Here is a 25,955-nt window from a genome sequence, read left to right as displayed (position 1 = left end):
ACTGCGATTTAAAATCCCTACCTGACAACCTTTCTTCAGCTGAGATTGCATTCCGCCATCTAGTATTATTGTATGCAATTTGAGGTCCAACAATTCTTAATAGTTTGTCAAATGTCTAAATCGTCATTCTATAATAGCCAAAGAATTTTTTTGGATATTGTCGAAGATCATTGTATTTCAGATAAAAGAAACCTTTAACATATCTTTCTGCTGTAAAAGGATGAGTCCAGTATTTATGTGTTCTTTTATTCCTCCTCTTCCGAAAAAGCAAAACAATACAAGCAATTTGTACGAAATCCATGTTGAGAATGAACAATTATCGCAATTTTTCATCGCGATGCGCGCAGTATTATTTTTGCGATTTCTTATAGCACGATTTTAAAATAGTGTCGCAAAAAATACAATCGTGGTGCGCGCTAGGCCTTATAAGGGTTCGTCAAGATTACAAGTTGTTGTATTTACGATAAAAATTACAAAAGTACTGTTGCAGGACTGACGTCCTATTCTATTTAAACTCTAAGATATTCTGTCGGCAGTGGCTCGCGACTGAAGCCGCTAGCTATGGTTGGCTAGGTTCAGAATCACTTCGGAACCATTCGGTTTCTAATGTACGCGCGCATTGATCGCGCACTTTAGCGCTACCTGTCGTAAAATGCAGTAAATAACAACTTTTCAGAGTGAAGACTACCATAGTTCCCAGCTTAGTAGTTTCTAAATTCCCGCGCTAGTGCAATCGTGTTAGTGTGTCACTTGGCGTCTTCTTGTACATGTTACTATTTATATGGTTCTAAAAGTGGTTTTTTTGGTTAGACGAAAATTGAGAATATATGTTTTTTATTCTCAAATTGAAAATTTACGGATGATTTTGTGGTGTTGTTTCACATTTAATTAATCTGTATCTAATTCGTTTTCTCCTTTTGCGTGTTTTTGTACATTCACTCTAACCAGACTATGTTATGATTGTTACCTGTTATTACATCAAGATTGTTGAATCGGATAAAGAAACGTTACTTTTAATGTCCCTAAATCGTTGACAAAATCAAGACGCGATCTAAGTGAAGAAGATATAGTGGAATTATTTCTCGAACTTAACCACATATTTTAGAAAATAATGGGAATAAAAACTGCAGTATTTGTTCAAACATAAAACTTTGACTAACATCAAGAAAAGTGAGCAATTACCTATATTATGGTGAATGTAATGTGCCGTTATGTGTTTCACCGTGCATAAAAATATTTACGAGAAAAAATTAATATTGTTAAAAATGTAGTGTAAAATCAATTGCAATACAATATACTAAAAGACTTTATTTTTAAAAATTATGGTCTTCGGAGAAAAGTCGCAGAGACCCATTGATGTAATATGAGAAGTGCGTATTTAAATATATATTATCCTTTTGTTTTCTTGCATTAGTTAACGATGGGCCGCATTTTATAGCGTTTTACCTCCACGGCGGTCGTCAGATTCAGATTTACGAGATTATATGATTTATTTTCGCATAAATCGAATTTTTTCGAATTACACCAACAAATTTTCATGCGCGGACAACAATAAGTTTCGAATTACGAATTAAAGATTTTCAAATTAAAAACCCATTTTCTATGAAATTTTTTTTTTTTTTGTTTATATGTCGAAAGTTCTACTTTGCAAAACAATTATTCAGTGTAAATATACTAAATTAACAACAAAAATTAATTATATTAAATTGAAAACTAATAACTGTAAAAAAATATGTGAAGTACTTTTAAAAATGTATCCTATTTCTGCATATTGGTTATGTGTTATAAGGGAGTTTATAAACCAATTGGTATTGACATTATCGTTGAAGTAAAAGATATTTTTAGTTCATGTGACCCTATTAGGAACATGAAATCAAATCAATTGTAATAATTCAGGGCTGCCAGTAAGGGAATTAATGATTTTAAAAAGAAAAATAACATCAGATACCAATTTTCTGTTGGATAGCTTTATTAATTTTAGATTTTTCATTAGACAGTTATAGTTAATATTTTCAACAGGAGCTTATAATTTATGTGTCTTGAAATTTTGATTGATTAGGAGAAAACAAGCATGATGCACATGCAGAAGCCATCGACGGAGAGCATGTCCAGCGGTGGCAGTGGGCTGGTGTCTTCGCTCGGACAGGCGCTGACCGCCAGCAGGAAGAACAGTCAGTCGGATGAGGGCGCCATGAAAGCCGATGTCCAGAAGATAGCACTCTCTTCCAAAGGTACTGACCAATAATATAGAATAATTAATTATTATATAGAATATTAAGTTGCTTGCGGTGAGAAAAATGAAGATAATGTTGGTACTTCTTATTTGAAGGATATAGTTAAATATTACCGAAGGAGATAGGGTCCCATTAGCTCAGTTGGTAGAGCGGTGCCCCGACAAGGCAAAGGTCCTGGGTTGGAGTCCTAGATGTGACCGCATCTTTTTCTGATTTTTCTGTTTCAAATTTTCGTTTATATTGTCTTCAAAAATTAAATATTACAATTTGAGGTTTTAATCATGTTATTACAAAGAAAAAAAAAAAATAGAAATTTAACCATTTAAGGACATTGACTCGTAAGATGACACTAGTGCGCGGCATTATGGGTGTAATTTTGTACCACGGTGCCGTCATGTTGAGACGTTAGCGCACGGGGAATGTATTTCACCGTCAACTTTGTTTAGACGGTAGCCCAGACAATTTTTTTTTTATTACTATGGCAACACCGATTTTAGAATAAAAATTCAATTGTGAGGTTAACTCGGTGTTGGCACACACTCCTTGCCTCATCTCATTCACTTGATCGTGCCATGACTCGTTTGGCCGTCGCCGACTTCTATCATTCTCATTCATGTCATATTCTCCTTACACTCCTTTTTTCGTTCATTCGCTCTACATGCCCAAACCATCCGAGCATCCCTTTCTTAATCTTACTCACTACGCTCAAATCAGCCTTGCATTCCTTGTGGATCTCCACATTTCTCACACGTTCATACATGGTTTTACCACACACATGCCTCAGGGATCTAATTTCTATAGCATTCAGTCTACTTTCATCCTTCCTCTGCCAGTTCCATGCCTCACTTACATACATCAGGGTAGGTACTAGCACTCCATTGTGGACTGCTAGCTTTGTTTCCTTAGACAGTTTTTATTAGCGCCAACTGCGTTCAGTCCTCCATTAATGAAGTTACCTGCATTTACCTTTCTTTCAATATCTCTACCAGCGTTCCCATCTCAAAATGACATTTCAACATACCTATAAAAAGTGCTATAATGTTATGAAAAGTGATGAAACAAAACTAGGTTAAATAGTTACGTATGTAACCTATTAATGTTAATGATATATTAAAAGTAACGAATTTACAGTGTAGTAAATGAAGAGCATGAGATATCTTTCAAAGGATTGTGACACTTGTTCTCAAACAATAATACTCGTGAATTTAATCAACTTAAAATACATTATTATGTCTGATCAAACTTAAAACTACGTCAAGCAAGAGAGAGAAAGAGTGAGAATCATTTAGAGATAATTTTATATTAACATACGCAAATTATGACGGGATTGCAGCGAATTTAATTACTACTGTGTGTGCGTCAAAGGTCCGCCCCGGAATCATCTACAGCTCGCTGCATCATTTCCGAGAAGTTGCTGTATCATTAGCGATAAACTCGCTGCGTTATTTCCAATGACGGTAGTGTAGAATAGCGAAGTCCTCATTCCTCAAACAGAGGCGTTTTGTTTCAAGTCATCCCGTCCTTTCTTTTTCATTCCGATTTTAAGAATGATTCACCTTCTTGAGCTTGCTTCTGCAGGAGCAGCGCGCAAGGCACTGACAGCGGGGGGCTGCGCTCCTCGCTCGGCTCGCCTTTATAAATAACTTTTCTGAATGATCCGGAGTATATATATGACCTGGATATATGTATTGTAAGACGCCTTCGGCAAACTCCGGCAAGTGTGTTGAAATTGCTTCAGTAGGGATGTACCCTCGTGTATCGATTGAATAATAACCCACATGTTACAACTACGCAGCGGATTTTGATAGGGTAATGTAATTCTCATGCTCTACATTTAATACACTGTCATTTAGAGAATTTCTTCCGGAAGGTTTATATATATATATATATATATAAACATGCATATTATATTTATAGAATGTAGAGAAAAGTCGAGCAACGCCGTGTACAAGTCGGCAAGTTATATAAAAAAAAAAAAACTTAAACTTTAAATCATGAATCTATACAGGGTGTATCGGCACTAACCCGACAAACTTTAACCAGCTATTCCTTAGCACATTTGGAGTAAAAAATGTTATGGGCACTTTGCTGTCCGGTAGCATTTTTTTTTCAATTAAAAACAAAAAAAATTAAAATTTCCACACTACATCACTGTCATTGGCATTGCGTTTCGTGTTCAACAGCTGTTATAAGCAAGTATGTCAAAAAGCGTCTTCGCTCTTTCGCACACACTAAATAATAATAGTTAAAAATGAGACGAATGGTGCCGTGCCATTTCGTTGTGATTGTAGAAGTGCGTCAATATAGGTACACACGTGCATTATTCAACGGAATTCGAATAAAATATTTGCCAGATGGGTTTTCAAACTTTGACAAAGGATAAAACAGTGGTGACTTGTGGTGAAAATATGAATAATAAATTTTTTATTAAAAAAAAACGTTACCCGACAGCAAAGTGCACATAAGATTTTTTACTCCAAATATGCTAAGGAATAGCTGGTTAAAGTTTGTCGGGTACGTGTCGATACACCCTGTATATGTTTCACTTCTTCGCAACAAGCATTTTTGTATTTTATTTTATGTAATAAGTATATTTCTATTCTTATTTTATTAGTAATTTTTTTGTAATATTACCGACCCACAGGCAGTGCCTTTGTGGGTTCCCTTCACTTATCTTTGTTTTATATTTTTTACATTTGTTAAATTATTATTTATGATTATTAATTATGTTGTAAAATTATTGGGAAAAAATGATTAATTGAAAAAATCGAAGATTTAAGTTATAGCACTATGTAGTAATGAAAAATCACGTGTTTTTGGCTTGAAAATTTGTTCAGTTAGAATATATCAGCCGTCTTACTCATAATAGATAATACATAATCGTACTACGTTTACCGGCCGTAATACTGCAGTATTAATGGCTGACAGATTTTTAAACTTCCCGACCCCCAGGATTAGGGACGTATTACTACCGTATTAAGACGGATATCGCAAACTTTGTTAAAAATCTTGTTGATTTGACAAATATCAATCGGTCGCGCATTTAAAATGTAAAAAAAGCAGTAATACCCATTGGCAACACTATCAGAGGAATATTTTAAATCGAAATCGTTTTACCAAAGCAAATACGGAATGGATAATCGAATTAGCTAAATTTCGAAGCAATTCAAAGCAGACCGGGTCAAAAACATTGCAAATGTCATCTGAAGATATGTGAAGTTAGCAACTGAATGCGAAATGCAAAAATTACCATGTTTTTGAGGATTAGAACAATGTGGTGCCAGTCTTAAAAAATCTTGCATGAATATTATTATGAGTAAATATTTTAACCTGAGCAGTATTTGGCTCTTCTCACTGTATAGCTATACCAGCGCTGTAGCGGCGTATTAGGGAATCGTTATAAGTAAGACTGTATATGTTTTAATTAAATACTGGCAGTAGAACACATCTTGGCCTATGAAACAATCTAGCATTATCTTTCTATAAATCTTTTTATAATATCAGGCCTATAAAAACTGCTGTTTCGTGACACTGAATTCTTTTAACATTTTTTCCACTCCAACCAATAAGGAGGCTAGGATTCAAATTTTACTGGTTTGAATCTGCGCAGTGTTGCTTTGAGTTGAATCGAGCCGCCCGCGCCGTAGCGAAAACGTCAGCTAATGACAGTTGACAAAAACAGCTTACCATGTGTCAATTCGATTTTTAGCTGAAGTTATAATTAGTTCAATTTTATACGAGTGCCTGTGAATTCCTCCACAATACGAGCGCTGCCAAAAGAACCATATCATCGAAAATCACAACCAACTCTTCCGTAAGTCACATTTGCGAATACCTATCTTTTTGGTTCAGCGAACGGAGCGTTAATTTACATAGGCACATACCTGCCTAGATTATAACCATTATAATCTAACCCATGTGTCGATAGTCTACACGATTATCACACAACCGCTTCAATTCAGTTCAAAATCTCCTTCTTACGAACCCATTTTCGGTTACGGTTTTATTGTATAATGTGGCAAATTAAGTTCTTCAAAAAATAATGGTAAAACATTTAAACTTTTGTGCCTGAACTTTGCAAAATCAAACACACTTTTTGGAGATGTTTTTTTTCTTTCATAAATCAAAACAGGCTGGTGTTGAGCGGGATTTCAAACCTTATTGCCATCTACAAAAGGAGTGTTAGTGGGCCGATTCCAAATGTTACACCACGTGGTGCATCGCCTTCAGCTGTAAACCATAAATCGAAAAAGGTTCTCTGCTACCCTAATACATTTATCTATTGATTTCCATATTTTAATAATAATTAATGATTCCAGACATTGAAATAAATTCAGAAGTACGAAAGAACCAATATCCTGTTCAGCCGATCCCCTTGCTGAAACAGCAGCATGTCATCAGTCAGGACAACTCCTACGTTGGCAGTAGTATACGCGACAGAGAAAAGGAAAAATCCAGAGAGCAGGTACAGCTTTACACACTTATCGAGCCACTAGTTGTAAGTCTTAGGACGGGTTGTTTCACAGAATTTAAACAATTCATCAAATTTCAATGTCAATTTTTTGAAGGACAGATCTGTCCGGGGCGTCCATACATTACTAGCCACAAATATCATGTTCCGTTAGAGGCTCTGAAGGACAGATCTGACCGGGGCGTCCATACATCACTAGCCACAAACGTCATATTCCATTAAAGGCTCTGAACGACAGATCTGACCGAGGCGTCCATACAATACTAGCCATAATCATCATATACCATTAGAGGCTCTGAACGACAGATCTGACCGGGGCGTCCATTCAATACTAGCCATAATCATTATTAGAGGCTCTGAAGGACAGATCTGACTGGCGCGCCCATACAATACTAGCCATAATCATCATATTCCATTAGAGGCTCTGAACGACAGATCTGACCGGGGCGCCCATACAATACTAGACATAATCATCATATTCCATTAGAGGCTCTGAACGACAGATCTGACCGGGGCGCCCATACAATACTAGCCATAATCATCATATTCCATTAGAGGCTCTGAAGCACAGATCTGACCGGTTCGCCCATACAATACTAGCCACAAACTTCATATTCCATTAGAGGCTCTGAACGACAGATCTGACCGGGGCGTCCATTCAATACTAGCCATAATCATCATATTCCATTAGAGGCTCTGAAGCACAGATCTGACCGGTTCGCCCATACAATACTAGCCACAAACTTCATATTCCATTAGAGGCTCTGAACGACAGATCTGACCGGGGCGTCCATTCAATACTAGCCATAATCATCATATTCCATTAGAGGCTCTGAAGGACAGATCTGACCGGGGCGCCCATACAATACTAGCCATAAACACCATATGCCATTAGAGGCTCCGAAGGACAGATCTGACCGGTTCGCCGATACAATACTAGCCACAAACTTCATATTCCATTAGAGGCTCTGAACGACAGATCTGACCGGGGCGTCCATTCAATACTAGCCATAATCATCATATTCCATTAGAGGCTCTGAAGCACAGATCTGACCGGTTCGCCCATACAATACTAGCCACAAACTTCATATTCCATTAGAGGCTCTGAACGACAGATCTGACCGGGGCGTCCATTCAATACTAGCCATAATCATCATATTCCATTAGAGGCTCTGAAGGACAGATCTGACCGGGGCGCCCATACAATACTAGCCATAAACACCATATGCCATTAGAGGCTCCGAAGGACAGATCTGACCGGTTCGCCGATACAATACTAGCCACAAACTTCATATTCCATTAGAGGCTCTGAACGACAGATCTGACCGGGGCGTCCATTCAATACTAGCCATAATCATCATATTCCATTAGAGGCTCTGAAGCACAGATCTGACCGGTTCGCCCATACAATACTAGCCACAAACTTCATATTCCATTAGAGGCTCTGAACGACAGATCTGACCGGGGCGTCCATTCAATACTAGCCATAATCATCATATTCCATTAGAGGCTCTGAAGGACAGATCTGACCGGTTCGCCCATACAATACTAGCCACAAACTTCATATTCCATTAGAGGCTCTGAACGACAGATCTGACCGGGGCGTCCATTCAATACTAGCCATAATCATCATATTCCATTAGAGGCTCTGAAGGACAGATCTGACCGGTTCGCCCATACAATACTAGCCACAAACTTCATATTCCATTAGAGCCTCTGAGGGACAGATCTGACCGGGGCGCCCATACAATACTAGCCATAATCATCATATTCCATTAGAGGCTCTGAACGACAGATCTGACCGGGGCGTCCATATATTATAAAAGTAATTATGTGATTTATTTGTATATAATGCACATTCAAAATACGTCAGAAGCATCCTAAAGTTCCATGAATTTTCACCGTCTCGTTGGGACTTGTAAAAAAAGAAGGGTTAACAGAAATATTATTAGGGGGAAAACTGAAATAAAGGAGAAGCTGTTGAAAAGGGTTAGCGGAAGATGTTGTAGCTAAAATTACTCTGTTTGTTACAATTTCTATTCATTTTTTAGCTGTTAGACCTGCCGATTCCGATATCCATCGAGCCAGCTGGTACCGGAACAGAGTCTCCAGATTACGAGTATGAAGAGGCAGCCGATTTCGCTTCCACCATCGCCAAGTTACGCAGTCTTTTGCAACAGAAGACAGGGGATGTAACACCAGTGTAAGTTTTCCAAATTTTGACTATTCAATGCACAAATTATGTAAGTTCTAAATCCAATAGTCAAATTGTTGCAGTTAGACCTTTACCTTTGATGAAATTTAACATATATATAAATAGGTCTTTTTATGCGAGTGTTTGGAAGTCAAAGGGACTACGGCATCCCCGAATTGTGGTATGTTGTGAGGCTGGTGAAGGTGGGAAGGGGAAGGAGATGGGGTGGAGGAAGGTTGGGAAGTGACTGGTTATTCAGATCTGACCACCAAACATGGCTAAAGCCATTTCAAGTAACTTTTGTATTTGAAGGGTAGGCTTTCACCAGGGTGATACTTCTCCTTCGTACCCAGAATTGGTAATATATTTTTTAATTTACATTTTAAACACCGACGCAAATCTTTGTTTAAATATTTGTTAAAAAGACTGTGTAAAGTTTGTATTGAGGAATGCAATCCATAGTTGGAATGATATGTACACAGTGGCATGCACAGAGTTTTGGATCAGGGTAGGAAAACAACAAATTAATTGGAAAAAAAAAAGCTTTCCACGGACAACCTCCCTTCTTGCAAGTTTTTGCTAAGAATGGCTAAGCTGCCGACTTTAGTCGATTTTGTTTGGATTTCATAAGCCAGATCATTCATCTATGCATATTACAAGCCCATTTTTTCTGCTAAATAAAGACAGGCAATAATATTCTGAAAGAAAGCCAACATATTATTTTGTTAGTAAAGTTTTACTAAATAGAGGTACCAACACATGGCACTGATCACCATTTTGCTGGCTGTCGCAATTTTTGTTCTGAAAAGCTCTGCCTATTTAGACACTAACACAAACAAGTAATCTCTTGAATGCAAGCACAGCACAGATGTACATATTTTGTGTAGTACTTTAGTAAACATTGAATACTCTGAAGTGAACGACTTTTGGCATACTTAATTTATGCTTTTGACACGTTATAGTATGCGGTCGGTATGGTGCGCGAAGCTGCAATTCGTAGGTGAAACTTTGCGCATATTTTTGAAAGTATGGATTGATTTCTTGCAATAAGTTTACCCATACATTTAAACATTATTTAAATTTTTATATGTGTAAGGTAGGTTAGACAGTGCTTAAGTGCCTTTATGGAATGCACGCCTCTTGATATACATATGTAAAATTTTAATGTCTGTCCAGCCGTTCGTTTAGGTATGTGTAGCTTGATTAAATGCAGGAGTTCAGAACAATAGAATTTAGAAAAATAAGTAAATGTTTTTACTTTTCCAGATCCCAAGATGACGGAGCATTACTTCATCTCCACGACAACAAACTGGCAACCCTATCCAAACCGGCATCCGCAACGCAACCAAATAACTCCCCCGTGCACCGTTCCGCTACCGCCAGTCAAAGAGTACCGGAGAAAAATCAGAGATCATCCGACCAAATGGAAATAGCGTCCATACCAAGCTTCGAATCAGAGAATGGCTTCACGATACTAACCCCGCACAACTCTGCCGAGCTTTTCGAGGCGGAAGAAGCCTTAAATCACAAAATCGGATCCATTCCGACCGCGATACACATCCAATCGAACGGTAACAACATGCAGAGACTGGATAAGCTGTTCACGCGAACTGTCACCGGGGTTTTTAACACGATCAAGACAGCGGTCGGTGGCGATTCGCTGGCGGACGCGGTGGCCGGGTACACGGAGACATCTTGTGGTGGGGCCGATAAGCTCACCATGGTGAGGGCGCACCAGCATAAGGATGATTGGATTTTCGTGAAAGGAAATGTTGACGTAAGTCATCCGCTGTTAAATAATAAAATCAATGTGTAGTAAGATTATTTTTATTTTATTTTATTTATTTTATTTTATTTATTTTATTTTATTTCATTTAAACGCCCATAGGGCTTTTACATATAATAATGTACATCTTTATTTTTTTAGTTATACATTTTATATAAAAAAAAATACATATAGATTACATATAAAAATGTCAGATTTAGCAAAATATAGGTTACATAAAATATAAGAGTTTAAAAAATTAGGTATGATAGAGTGCAAATAAGTGCGACAAAAAATATAAAATTTGCCAAAATCCTCCAAATCAACGATAATGTTAATAAGAAGGTATAAAATTAGTTGATAACAATAGTTTACAAAGTATGTAAAAATAGTTCGCACATACTCCGTTTAAAGTTGGCCAAGTTCAAATTATTGTCAAATACATTTATATTATTTAAGTATTTGTTACCAAGACTGTGTAAACGTTGTATTGGAGAGTGAAAACTATAGTTGGAATGAGATGTATGTATGTAAAATGTTGATATTTGCCTAGTTGTTCGTGTAGGTATGTGTAGATTTATTAAATGCAGGAGTTCACAACAATCGAATTTAGAGTTCAATAATTTTAATAAAAAGGTTAGGTCGTTTATTTTTCTTCTGTTTTCTAATGTCGGAATATTTAAATGATTCAATAATGACTGGTAATTTATGTGTTCTAAAGGGATGTTAAGTTTAAAATTGACGAAGCGTAGAAATTTTCTTTGAATTCTTTCAACATTATGAATATGTACATTGTAGAATAGAGGTGGGTGAGTTCTGCATTTTTCCGGAGGCATCCGAGGACTGCTTCCTTTTAAAAGAACTCGAGTTCTTGGAGTGGGTCCCGGGTCCGAGTTCTTGGGTGCGGACTGGGTACTGGGCGACTACCGGGACGCACGGGTCCGGCCAAGGACTCGGCACTCGGACTCGGATAGAACCCGCGAAAGAACTCGGACCCGTAGCAGGACAAGGACCCGCACAAGAACTCGGACCCACACGAGAACACGGAGTCAATCCCGTCACCCATCGCACCCGAGTCGCGAGTTGTGCAGTTTACATTTTGGCGAAGTTCAACGAAATCCATTCGTGTCTTGTCGTGTTCCAGCTGATTGGCTACGGCTAATGCGAGGCCGTAACGGATGTAGTATTAGGTTCCAAGTTCCAGATGATAATTTTAGCACACGCGTAAGCAGTAATAAATCAAATGTAGTAACATAAATTTCGGTTGTCGTTGAGAATTTGTCGTTTTCATAATCTCTGTCCATCGATATAGATAAAGGTACTTGGTCGAAGCCTCTATCAAATGAAACTCAGTAAAGGCGAGATGTTTTAAAAACAAAGTCAGGAAGTAGTTAGGTACAGCATTGAACTATTAAAATTTTAACAATTAACAACATGTTTTAATATCTATTTATTCCAGTCCATTTTTTTTTACTTTTACAATACATACACACTTTGTTCAATATATTATTGTAGGATTTGTGTATATTATATACTTGATTTGTATATTTTTCCTTTTGGTTTCACAAATATATACATATATATGTCTCAGGATCATTAAAAATAAACATTTGCCAGAAATTTGCCTTTCGAATGAACACTATTACGACATAGCTAAAAAATTTTAACAAAAGATAGCCATTTTAAATAAACAATTATTGAATAAAATAATCTTGGTACCTAATTTATCGCTTGTCTGAATCTTTCCAATACCAGTTGACAATCAGTTCCAATTTTTAAAATCAAAGCAAATCCATATTCTAGAGTTCATTGAACCAGAGTTACGGATACACAGACAGACACCACTGAAATTTGTATTTTTAATAACACAAAAAATAAAAATAGTGAACGATAATTAAAATAAAACTTTAAAGTAATGTCAGTCGATATTATTATTTAACTAATTAGCTCATCGGTTTAGAAAAGCAACTCATAACCCCAAATAACTCCAATAAGTACTAGATATTAAACAATAAACAAAACATCCACTTACTGTAAAGCAGGTAAACAGAAGATGTCTTCACCACCAGAACTTACCACTCACTGCAGGACTCGCGAGGCCAGTGGTGGAGGGAGGCATTCGGGTTCGAGACCCCGAGTCCGAGTTTTCTGGGAGTTGTTGATTAGAGGCATTCGGGTCCGAGTCCAAGTCCTTAGAGGCATTCTCGGGTCCGGGTTCTCTGGGAGTCGTTGATTGGAGGCATTCGGGTCCGAGTCCCAGACCGAGTTCTCTGGGAGTGGTTGATTACGAAAAGGAGTGGGAGTAGGACCCGCTTCCCGCAAAGGACTCGGGCTCAAGGACTCAATCCGGCTGAACCTACACATCGCTATTGTAGAAGGGTGACCAAACTATGGAGTTATGTTCTATCAGGCTTCTAACAAGGGATATGTACAATAGTTTTATGATTTGTAAAGATTTAAAGTTTTTAATTGTTCTTAATATAAAACCTAATGTTTTCATACCCTTATTCACAGTTTGTTGAATGTGGGCCGTAAAGTCTAGTTTCTCATCCATTATTATGCCAAGATCTCGCATTTCCTTTACTCTTTCTAAATTTGTTTTATTTATTGAATAGCCAAAAAATTGTGATGTTTTTTTTCTGGAAAAGGTCAAAATTTTGCATTTTTCTACATTTAAATATAAATTGTTTTGTGAACACCACTTATTTAGCATGTCTATATTAGATTGAAGAACTTGACAGTCGTTTAATGAGGTTATTTCTTTATATAATTTAATATCGTCGGCGAATAGCAGTACATTGACATTTTCAAAGCAGTTGACTATGTCATTTATAAAAACAATAAATAAAATTGGGCCAAGATGACTACCTTGCGGTACGCCACTAGTGGCCAAAAATGGTTTAGATAAAAAAGATTTTATTTTAACAAGTAAAGTTCTACCAGATATGTAGCTACTTAACCAGCTTAACATATTTGCTCTGATTCCTATAGCATGAAGTTTTTGGATCAGTACTTTGTGAGACACTTTATCAAAGGCTTTCGAAAAATCAGTATATATACAGTCAACTTGTTTATTTTTAGAAAAAGACTCCAATATATAGTTTTGAAACAGTAGTAAATTTGTTGTAGTTGATCTACCTCTAATGAAGCCATGTTGTTTGTCATTTATTAATTTTGTTAGTGTAGGATATATTTCTTCCAAAACTAAAGATTCAAAGATTTTGGGTAATACAGATTGTATGCATATTGGTCGATAGTTTGAAATGTCAGTCTCGTCACCTTTTTTAAATATTGGAATAATATAGCTGGATTTCCAGTAGACGGGAAAATATCCAGAGGATAGTAGGTGGTTAAATAAAATGGTTAGTGGTTTAGACAATACGGAGGAGCACTGTTTTAGGAAAATTGGCGGGATGGTGTCCGGGCCTGCAGACTTGTTTATGTCTAAGGAATTTAATTTTTTTTTGCAAGATTCTTCGGTGATGTAGCAGTCTGTTAAATGTGTGGTTTTTTTGAATGTGTATGAAGGAATATTTTCTTCTAGTGTTTCATCATCATAAACATTTTTAAAGAAGTCAGAAAAAAGATTTACAATGTCTTGCGTATTGTTGGCGTATTTGTCGTCCATGTGCATTTCTGGAGGATAGTCTGTGCTGTCGTTGTTTATTTTTTTAATAAATTTCCAGAGATTGTTCGAGTTTAAGGCTGTGTTCTCGATAGAATTTATATATGTTTTATAACAGATTTTAGAGAGATCTTTGCATTTTTTCCTACTTTCACTGAAATTTGTATAGTCGATTTTCTTCAGAGTTTTTTTGAATTTTTTATGAAGTATTTTTTTTTGTTGTAGTGAGGCTATTAGTTCTGATGAGAAGTAAGTTGGATATGTATGTTTTTTAGGAGTAAATAGTGGTACATATGATTTGATAGTGGTGGAGAATATTGAATATAGATTTTCTAAGGAATCGTCAGTATTAACATCAGACAAAAAAGACCAGTCAACATGCGAAAGATGAGAATTTATAGATTCAAAATCTGCTTTTTTGTAGTTGAGAGTTTTTTCAACGGGTTTCGGCTCGACGCCACATATATTTAACTTAATATAAAGAGGGGGGTGATGGTTATCAACAGGTAACAGAGGATCATTACATTTCTCAATGAACAATTTAGGATAATTTGATATTGCTAGATCTAGTAAGCGATCATTTATGTTGTATATAAAGTTATGTTGTAAAAGATTTAAAAAATTTGTCATATCTAAAATCTCACGTGCACGATCATTTTGACTTTCATTAACAATGAAACCACTATCACTTGTTTTCCATTTTAGGTTAGGGAGGTTGTAATCCCCGAGAATAATAATTTTAGAGTTAGGATATTTGTAGAGTAGATTTTCAACGTCTTCGCTGTGGCTTCGATAGTTTCCGGCATCAGATAGTGGCGGTGTGTATAAAGTTGCAATTATTATCTTTTCTACAGTGGTATCAATTTGTACAAATAGTTGTTCGAGTGTATTATTTTTTGTTTTGAGTTTTCTTGACATCAATTTCTTCTTTATTGCAATTAGTACTCCGCCTCCCCTTGTTTTGGAACTGGATTTAGAGTTTCTATCGCAGCGAAAAATTTTGTAGTTGTTGAGTCCGAGTTCTGTTGATTTTATTTCCGAGTCGAGCCAAGTTTCTGTCAGCACATATACGTCGTAATGGTGTAGCGATATTGTAGAACGTAGTTCATTTAATTTGGTGCGTAGTCCCCGCTCGTTCTGGTAGTATATCTTGAGTTTGCATCGTTTTTTGGCGGTGTTTGCACTATTTTAGGGTTTCCGTTTACATATTTTATAGTAATATCATTTTCGCCATTTGTCTTTCGTTTTTCCAGTTCTTCTCTTAGATTTTTTAGATGTTTTTGTTGAAAAATTGTAGCATCGGGGTATATCCTTGTGTTGTTTTTTAAAAGATGACGTTTACTTAGTAATGTTCTGGATGTTGTGGAGTTATTGAATTCTATTTTAAGGGACCTTGGTTTTTCAACACTTGGTTTTCCAATGCGGTAAACACGTAGCATATCACGGTTTGCGGTATCATCGAGAGCAGAGATTAAAACCGTTACCTTGTTTTTGTCATCTATTAATTTGTTGGCCGCAGTCGTTTCAGTGCTTTCGGGTATATTACAAAGAATGATGTTTTTAGCTCTTTCGCTACGCTCATTAATTTCAGAAATTACCTCGCAAATGTCGAGGTTGTTTTGTGGGGCTGGGATATTTATTCCGATTTCCTTATAAGCCCGTAATTCACCCTCTAGACTAGCAGTTTTATTAGACACCGTTTGCGCCAATCTACCAATAGCTATTAAGAAATGACTTGTAATTGGGGTTAGTTTTGTTATTTGGTCTTTCGTGAACTTATTTGCTGGATCCGTTAAACAGGTATTAAATGCAGCCACAGCATTTTCTACATTTGTTATACATGATTCGACATCCATTATGGTAAAAATTGGATTGCAAGTAGAAAAAAGGTTATTATTTTTATTTAATTATTTAACTGCAATGGTTTCACTCCACTGAAAAGTTGGTTTACTCCGAGTACCTATGTAATATGTCTATGAGTACTTATGTAGTTACAATACACTGCGAGACAGTAAGTTTGACAAGGCAGGTAGCAATAATAATCTTCCAGATATTTGCACCGAGTCACTTTTAATTATTATTTTGTTTTCACTTTTGACACTTTAAAATCACTCTTTTTAAAGATGTAAGACCAGTTACACTTTTGGGCAATTGAAGCCACGTTTTAATATACTTTTCGCTGCTTTTGAGTATATAAATTCACTGGTTTTCTATTAATTTGTATAGAGCGAATATTTGATGTGCTCACCGTGTGTTGTTGTTGTGATATATTTTATACACATCTTCTTTATTTGCCAGTAAGTAGTCACCCCCAATTGTGGGGCAGTACTTGGCTATTTGTCTGATCACCAAACACGGCCAAAGCCATTTCAAGCAACGTTGAATTCTGAATGGTGGTCTTACACCAGGGTGATACTGAGAGTGTTACCCTAGTGTAAAACCACCTCAGACATACTCTCAGTATCGCCCTGGTGTAAGACAAGTAGTGTTTTTATTTCTTCATATGAATACCGTTCAAGAGTTCTAAATGCTGTGAAACCACCATTTGAATCGATAAGTTGCTTGAAATGGTTTTAGCCATGTTTGATGACCAGATATGAATATCCAGATACTTCCTCTCCCCATCTCCTTCCCCTCCCCACTACCTTCAGTCTTACAACATACCCCAATTGTGGATGCCATAGTCCCACTGCCAGTGACAGTGGGGAACAATTGAGACTATCTATTCAAAAAATATTTCTTATTTTTCATGAATTATTACTTCTTTCCATAGAAAATTGTTTTGAAAATGATGTATTTGATTTTGCAGGTGAGCATTCTAGTAAGCAAGCTGCTGGTAGAAAGGAGGGGATTTTGTGTAGTGGAAGTGGAGGCTGCGCAGGACTCCCTGGAGGTGCTGGTGGGGTCCAGACACAGCGGTGCCACCTGCCACCCCGGTAACACGCAGGGCGCCACCAATAGCGGCACTGTGCAGGATGATTTGGGTAATATTTTAAAAGGTTCCATGACAAAACAGTAAATTGAAGAAAACGAGCAAAAAAACTAACCGAACCTAGCCTATTAATTTATAATGTTCTGTTTTATCCGGTTACTATTCTTAACCCATTGCATTGCTGTTTAGTTTTGGTCTTATACCCCGAAGCCGGCAAATGGTTAGATTGACTTTCAAGATGGTTTTGGTACTTAAATTATTGACAGAAATTAAAATTAATTTAAACATTTTTTTGTTCATGTCGTTTATTGAAAAAATAAAAAAATTTGAATAATTTTTGAATTTTTTTGTCTTTTTTTTATTTTTACGTTAATTTTTAGTTTTTGCTGTTGGAACCCTTAAAAAGAAAAAGAGACTGATATAAAATATTCATATAAATTATCGGACAGCAACGCCTTTCCCGCCATTTGAGTAGGACCGGTGTAAAAGCAGAACTACCCTTCCCACCGAAAGTGTGTTAAGAATGCGACAGAATAGAAAATATTTAACAAACATTTTGAAAAAAAACACAGTTCCATGATATCCATACGTAGTAATGCAAAATCATGTGTTTTTGGTTCGAAAATTTGGTCGCCTAGAAATGTTTCAGATGCTTTAATTAAATACTGCGAGTAGAATACATCTTGGCCTTTGAAATAATCGAGTATTTTTTAGATAAGTCTTTTTATAAGCCCAGAAAAAAATAATGTAAAGGCCTATGAAAACTGCTTTAAAGTTCAAAATCTCCTACTTATGAACCCATTTTCGGTTATGATTTTATTGTATAATGTGGAAAATTAAGTTATTTATAAAATCATTGAAAAAAAATTAAATATTTATGCCTGAACATCAACAAAATAAAATAAAAAGCGCTTTTTGGCCATGTTTTTTTCTTGTATAAATCAAAACAGGCGGATGGTGTAAAGCGGGAATTTAAACCTTATCGCCATCTACGTAAGGGTTGTTTTTGATAGCGGCTCAATTTAAAATATTACACGACGTGGTGCATTGCCTTAATCGCACCAGATATGCCAAAGCTTGTGTTTTTTTTTTGTAATGATTTGTGCGAAAATGAAAACAATTTTTTTTTGTAATGTATTAAAATACGCAGACCCTTGTTTTCGTTCGCATGAATTTCGTTAATACAGATAGATTATTGAAATAACATTTCGTTTCAACTTAATTACTATAAAGAACAATTATTTACCTCGGGGGATATCGGCATTTATATTCTAATTAAAATTAATAATTACCTAATGTTCAGTCGTTGATTTTTAATTTAATCTTAGGAATTCGCAAATATCCGATACTGATGTTTATGATTTGTACATTCATGTCGCAAACAGTCCGTACACGTCTCTGCTGGAATTACTAGATCCGCATCACCACCGCCTCTCGAAATGTTGAAACTAGCTTCCATAACCTCACAACAGCTATAGCTGTCTGTTTTATGACTGTTTTATGCATTGATCTAAAGCTCACGCATTGTTACAAAATGTCTGACAGAAGTGACGATGAGATTATTATGTTTAAAATCTCTGGCATCACTGAAAAGTTTCAAATTACCTGTGTACGAACCTCAGCATAGATGCATGGCGGTAGTCACCAACTACTTGATTGAATACTTGCATATCCCTTTGGGCCTTATTGTTTTGATGTATATTCGTAGAAGAGTCGGAGCTGATAAACGGCTGTCCGCTCTACCACATGTGCATGGAGCTGGTCTCTGTCGTCCTGGGGGGATCCCTTCAAAAAGACGCCGTCGTCAAGTGCACCAGTGTTGCCATGGCAGGTAAGCAACCCATAAATTCATATTAACCATCTTTTTGTGTCCTTTTGTAAACAGAACAAACATGTACTTGTTTGTCTATTTTTTAATTAGTTAATTTTCATTATACATTTATCCGGATAAAGAAATCATTGGTTTTGAAACATGTAAATCATAATTATTCCATCCATCATATATTTAAAAAAAAATTTTTTTTTTTAAATATATGATGGATGGAATTATTGTCAACGCCCAGTACTAGTATTAAGTCAGTAGCGACATTAATTTCCATTCAAATCTACAAAAAATTATATTTTGTGTAGAATTTTTTATTGTCGTTTATTTATTCCAGATGTCGTTGAAGAAATCCTCCGTGAAAACCTAAACACCTTTAACTTCTGGCTGAGAGACTTTATCATTGGTAACTTCCGTAGCCTGTCCAAACACTTGGAGGAGACTCCCGTCAAGATAGAAGTGGAGGAACCACTCCAAGAAATCCACGCTGAACAGATTAGCGATGCTCTGATCCAAAAAATTCCCGGTAACCTTTTGAATATTGTTTTTAACCTCTGGTGTGCCGGAGATGCCTACTACTGGGTACGCAAGATTTGTATCCGTTGTGTGGTGTTGAATATGTCCCATAACAAAAAAGTTATATATCCATCACCTCAAAATACATTTGTCCCAACTATTTTTCTTTGTATTTATTTATATATTTTACGAAAAGTTGACAGCAAATCTGTAATTATATAACAATATAGCAGGTAACTCCATTAATGGAGGACTGAACGCAGTTGGCGCTAATAAAAAATTGTTCAAAGAAGCGAAGCTATCAGTCCACAATGGAGTGCTGGTACCTACCCTGATGTATGGAAGTGAGGCATGGAACTGGCAAAGAAAGGATGAAAGTAGATTGAATGCTGTTGAAATGAGATCCCTGAGGCGTATGTGTGGTAAAACCATGTATGATTGTGTGAGGAATGTGGAGATCCGCAAAGAGTACAAGGCGGATGTAAGCGTAATGAGTAAGATTAAGAAAGGGACGCTTAGATGGTTTGGGCATGTAGAGCGAATGAGCGAAGAAAGGAGTGTAAGAAGGATATATGATGCAAATGCGAATGGTAGCAGAAGTTGGGGACGCCCGAGGAAGATATGGCACGATCAAGTGAATCAGATACTCGAGTCGGGCCATGTTAAGAGTCAGAATAATAGAAGAGTATGTATTAATGTGAATGAGGCAAGGAGCGTGTGCCAAGACCGAGTTGTTTGGCGGTCCGTCGTGATGGTTAGTTAGTTTGTAAGTTAGTTATAATATAATTAATTATGAACTTTCCACTGATGAATAGTGTACAATGTCATAGAGGTGTTTTCTTAAATTAATTTCTTATTTAGTTACAAAATGTGAAAATAAAGGGGGGGGGAGGAGGAAACATAGGATTAGGATTAAGAGGAAAAGGACGGGAATATATAGGGATTGAACTTCTAGTTTGAGTTATGTTGATTAGTGAGTTTTTGTTTTATATTGCGTAAAGTCGAGTTAAAAAATCAATATGGTAATAATTTAAGTTAAATGAATGAGTGGATCTGTAGATAAATGAGTTTTGTTTGGAATTGGTCTTGCAAAGAGGGAGATTAAAAGTACGCGACTGTCTGCTGTTGCGATTAGGAACATGAAATAATAGGCGTTGAAGAAGATCAGGACTATCGATTAAGTTATGTATAATTTTAAATAACATTACCGAATCTGCTATATTTCTTCCTCAAGTTAACGTCTGTATATTGAAGAACTTTGCAGTCTTCATTACTACAGTGTTTTATTTTGTGTTACTAAAAATGTTTTGAGGTGGTGAGGTGTTTGTGTAGATACATTTCATGTACGCGATATTTTTGTATTAGAGCTATATTCCAGGATATGAAAATATACTTGGCTGTACAGTATTTTTGCTTATTTTTGTCCCGTTCACACCTCGCATCAAGCCTCACACTTAACACCTCACCTTATTTGAGTACTAATACAAACCTACCCAACACTACCATTGTGCGCCGCAGTTGCTTTATGGCAATGTGGTCTAGCAATATCTCTTCATGGGTTTTTATACTTTAAAACTTGTTGCTAGCATTTTTAAATGAATCTATTTGAATTTCACTTTTGTTTTCGGTAATGATTGAATGTAATTCTTGGATTCGGAAATTAACCCATTTCCCGACATCCGATCGACCTGAAACTCGACAGATAGACTCGTTGTCGATGACAATACATTCTATCCACTTCTGGTGGTAATCAAGATATGCAGACACAAAAGCAATTCTCTGAAATCGGATGACATTGCAGCAGTTAATATACAAAATAGTTGTCGACTCAAGTTCCTGAGTAGAAGGGCTCAATCCTCAGTCAAACAAGACATTTTAAAATAGATTTATTTTAGTAAAAAAAACTTTGTTGATTACTCCAAAAATTAATAAAAATGATATGTACTTTACAGACATCCTGTTCACCATATTTGGAAGAGAAGAGATTGCCGCAGCGTTAAAAATGCTCACAATGTCAATCGAGAATTCCCTCATAAATAGAGATGTCATGTTCAACCTACTCGACGTTGCCATGCTGCACTTTCTTAGGGCTTGTCTTCAACCTAACTACATGGCAACACCACCCCCTTCAGCATAATTACATTGACCAAAAATATTTCAATGTTGCCATAAAAAATTAAAAATAAATTGACTATTATTTTTCATATTTTTATGCTAAATTATTATATAAAATAAAACTTTTTATTTTTAACTATGATTTAATGAAAAACCAAAGTACATTATTGTATTAATTTGTTATTTTTGCTATGTAGTAGTGTATGTATATCAGGTAGTAGCTAAGTGGACAAATGAATCGGGTTCCGATCCAGATGTTTAATCCTCTGCTAGAAAAGTTCTCCATCATTGCACAAGCAAAACTTTCCACTTATAATGGTGGAAAGATATATATATATTATTAGGTTATTCGTAACCCGGGAACGTTTGTCTCTCTTTACAAATATTATACATGGTGTCCGGAAACTCGTAGTACAAGCGGGAAACTGGTGAATCTACATCACATTTGGAGTCGATTTTGTAGTACAATTTTTTTTGATTTGAGCTTTCGTTTTCGAGTAAATCGAGTCAGAAGTTGATTTTTTTTTTGATCAAATTCTTATAAATTATTACTGAAGATCAAAGTACCCAACTAATTAAAACTATTTAAAAATTTAAAAGTAAAACAAATAATGACGAAAAAATTTGAACCCTGAAATAGCCGAAAAATATATATTTTTGTTTTTTTTTTTTTTTATAAAAATGCTCAAATCAAAAAATTTTATGTTTATTTGGGTTCCCCGTGTGGTATACATTCTCCAGTTTCCGGCTTGTACTACGAGTTTCCGGACACCATGTATATATATGATCCCCAACTCAAACACGAGAAATAATTTCTCAATTGAGTTGGGCAATTTTTTGTTAAAAATTTCTAATTTTTTCGCAATCAGCCTCGAAATATCTACATTTGTAAATTATTGTAATGTGTTTGTATATTTAATAAATAAAAAAATGATTTGAGGTTTTCACGGCCGAATGTAAAAAAGTGACTTATTTTTGGGGTATTATACCTTTTTGCCATGTCCAGCATCCATTATACATCTGCCTGTCAATGTCAATGTAATCCTGTTCGAATTGTTGGCTAAAGCGGGAGGTAACCCCAAAAATAAATCACCATAAAATATTATATAATATAATACTGAAAATAAAATCTCTGTTTTCTTAGAAAGCTATCACTTTGTAGTTTAACGTATTCAAATTAAACGAGTCGTAAAATTTGTTTTTAACCACTATTTATTTACATTTATTCGCCAAGGTTACCCTGATGAAGATTGGGCCAAGCGAAGCCAGTTGGTGAACAAATGTAAATAAGTTAGCTTTTAAATACAATCTGTTCATTTACATAATAAAATTACAAATAGTAAACAAATGGTAACTTATAATAATTATACCGGTTTTAACATACAGGATGTATCAAAATGTACTCGAAGAATTTAACTAGTTATACCAGAGCATATTTGGAGTTAAAAATGTAAATGTCATTTTGTCGTCTGATGATAAATTTTTTCAATTAAATGCAACAAAATTTGGGGTATCGGTACCGCCTCCCCGAGAATCATTTGTTGGATAACCAACATCTCTGCCATTCAAGTGGTTCGATACGTTTGGTGACTTAGCAGGGGTGCCTGTGTTCATGGGGTGAGATTTCTTGAGGAGACTGATTGAGGGAGACCTTTTGACTACTGGACCCTCAGATTCCTACCAGCTCCTCATACTTTTTCCTTATCTAAACATCCTCTACTTCCTTTCCTTGAAAAGACCCACCACACAGCATTCCCAAAGATGACAAAGGCCCTGAGGGAAATTATTTTCCTCAGGGACTCCTGTGTGGAGTTACTATTTAAAATTTAAAACTTTACTCCCACAATGAGTTTATTAACTCCTGGGAGTACAATGCTTTATATAATATACTATATTCTGTATTGTATACTTTTAATAAAAAAAACATTTTTCTAACATTGAATACACTGCAACACATCGCAATGATACGCGCTCTGCCTCATCTCTTCGGTATATTCTAGAATGAGATGGAGTGCGTATCACGTGACCCGCTAGACTACCCAGAGGCGATATGTGATAGAATCTTTGTTGCATTATTTTTAATTGAAAACAAAAATCATCAGTCCGCAAAATGACATCTTCATTTTTTACTCAAAAAATCCTTCAGAAATGTGTTGATACACCCGGTATGTACAAAAATCCTTCAGAAATGTGTTGATACACCCGGTATGTACAAAAATCCTTCAGAAATGTGTTGATACACCCGGTATGTACAAAAATCCTTCAGAAATGTGTTGATACACCCGGTATGTACAAAAATCCTTCAGAAATGTGTTGATACACCCGGTATGTACAAAAATCCTTCAGAAATGTGTTGGTACACCCGGTATGTACAAAAATCCTTCAGAAATGTGTTGATACACCCGGTATGTACAAAAATCCTTCAGAAATGTGTTGATACACCCGGTATGTACAAAAATCCTTCAGATATGTGTTGATACACCCGGTATGTACAAAAATTATAAATGTTATTAGGTTTTATACATTTTTTATTATTCGGTGCATATTTTGTAAATTTAAATTGTAATTTTTTTTTAAATTATTTAAATAAACCAAAGCACCCACCTAAGTTTTGTGTCCAAAAATTACTTTGAAAAAATATACATATATATGAAGTCAATAATTTATTATTTATTATTATTGACTTTGTCAGATAACTTTTTAGGGTTCATGTCAAAATTACTATATTTGTTATATTTAATTTTCTTATAAATGTATACTTTTTTTAAAAGTCATTAATTTATTGACACTGCTATTTTTAGTAGTCTGTAAAAGTCAATTTGTATTAATTCAACGGTGCAAATATTCATAACTTTATACAACTTTGATCTCATTTCTTAAGTTTCTTATTATTTATTGTTATGTATGGAATTTTGTAAATACATGTGGTGTAAAAAGGGGCCTTTTTTCTCTGATTTAAAATTTTTACAACGATTAAAAATTTTAGATTTTAAAAAAATAAATAACTGTTTAGAAATTACATTGTTCTTTGTTCCGTACACAATTTTTTTTTCATAGAAGTTTATTATTTTCTCCATACAAAAAATTCAACTTTTGTACCTGAAAACTACCTTAAAATGTTGAAATTTCGAAAAAAAATTTTAATCTTTTTTTACTTCTACCATCATGTAGGATCACCTCCCGAAGTTTGTGCACTCTACGCCCGAACACCCTGTATAGTTCAACTAAATGTAAAATTGTAACTCAGTTCAATCTATTGATTTACTTGGGTTGCGTCATTTGAATCCACTTCGGATTTGATTTACGATCAAATGTTCAAACAACTCGACCTTAAGTACTCTTTCACTAATCTGTCACCCCAAATGCCGAGCAAGTGTCCAATTAGTTAAAGCGGCGGATTATAGTGCATGCGTACAAAAATGCTAAAAACTAAAACACTTATTTGGTAAAAACAAACAAAATTTCGTAAAATTAAAATGTTTGTTTAAAGTTAACCCATTAACGGCAGCGGATACCATATGGTATCTGAAATAGTGTTGTTGCTTGTGTCATCGCCACCTTGAAACATCTGGTAGGAGGTATGTTGCGATTGATCCCAACAGTATACCAGAGGTGTCTGAAGACAATCTAATGGAAAGTTTAGTATGAACGAGAGTCAATTTCTCTTAAAAATTTTGTATGCCCGAAAAAGCAGACCTGATATTTGCGTATGCATATATTTATTTCAGTTGTATATGTTTTAGATTTATCTATTAACTCTTATGATTACAATTAGTTGAAAATTGAAAATAAATATTCTAACTAAATATTTACATTGTGGTTTTAACACAATACGGTCTCAAAGTGGCAGGATATAATATGGTATTATCGGGTGGTAACGTTAACAAAAAATAATTGCTTTGTAAATGTAACATTTTTATTTACACTATCTGAAGCATTTTGACATGATAAATGGAAACACCGATTTATCCAATAATGTACAGATATATTTATGCAACCACTCTAAATATTCTTTCGTATAAGTATTCTTCTGATAAAGGCTCCACGGATGAAGTCGATGGACGATTGATTGGATAAAACAAACGGACCAGGTAATTCTAACAAGTTGGGTGACAACTCTGTTGTCACGGTTGCTTCTACAATTCATGGAATTTTTCCTACCGGAATCGTTAACGGTTTTTTCAGGTTTAGCGTCCAGATTAGCTAAGACTGTCCAAGCTAAATGGCAGTATAGTAACTAAGTGTGTAAGAGTGAGATAACCTAACCTATCCGGCGTATAA

At 35.6% G+C, this 25,955-nt stretch overlaps 1 protein-coding gene across 1 annotated transcript in view; it reads left to right on the top strand.

The window, feature by feature from the left end:
• Positions 1 to 22,294, top strand: part of LOC149408890 (uncharacterized) — a 35,590-nt gene extending 13,296 nt beyond the window's left edge. The window contains exons 5-12 of the mRNA XM_089650336.1: positions 2,060 to 2,231; positions 6,554 to 6,699; positions 8,757 to 8,908; positions 10,166 to 10,676; positions 17,099 to 17,273; positions 18,930 to 19,052; positions 19,381 to 19,569; positions 21,512 to 22,294. Of these exons, the coding sequence (XP_089506462.1) occupies positions 2,060 to 2,231; positions 6,554 to 6,699; positions 8,757 to 8,908; positions 10,166 to 10,676; positions 17,099 to 17,273; positions 18,930 to 19,052; positions 19,381 to 19,569; positions 21,512 to 21,696 (1,653 nt within the window). The 3' untranslated portion in view covers positions 21,697 to 22,294. The remainder of the gene's footprint in view (positions 1 to 2,059; positions 2,232 to 6,553; positions 6,700 to 8,756; positions 8,909 to 10,165; positions 10,677 to 17,098; positions 17,274 to 18,929; positions 19,053 to 19,380; positions 19,570 to 21,511) is intronic.
• Positions 22,295 to 25,955: the final 3,661 nt, after the last annotated feature.

The sequence above is a fragment of the Hesperophylax consimilis genome, unplaced genomic scaffold (genome assembly GCF_061612785.1).
Source record: "Hesperophylax consimilis isolate HC1 unplaced genomic scaffold, BYU_Hcon_1.0 scaffold_45, whole genome shotgun sequence".
NCBI classification, from domain to species: Eukaryota; Metazoa; Arthropoda; class Insecta; order Trichoptera; family Limnephilidae; genus Hesperophylax; species Hesperophylax consimilis.
Note: the sequence above shows the minus strand (reverse complement) of the source record. Positions and strands in the feature narration are given on the sequence as shown.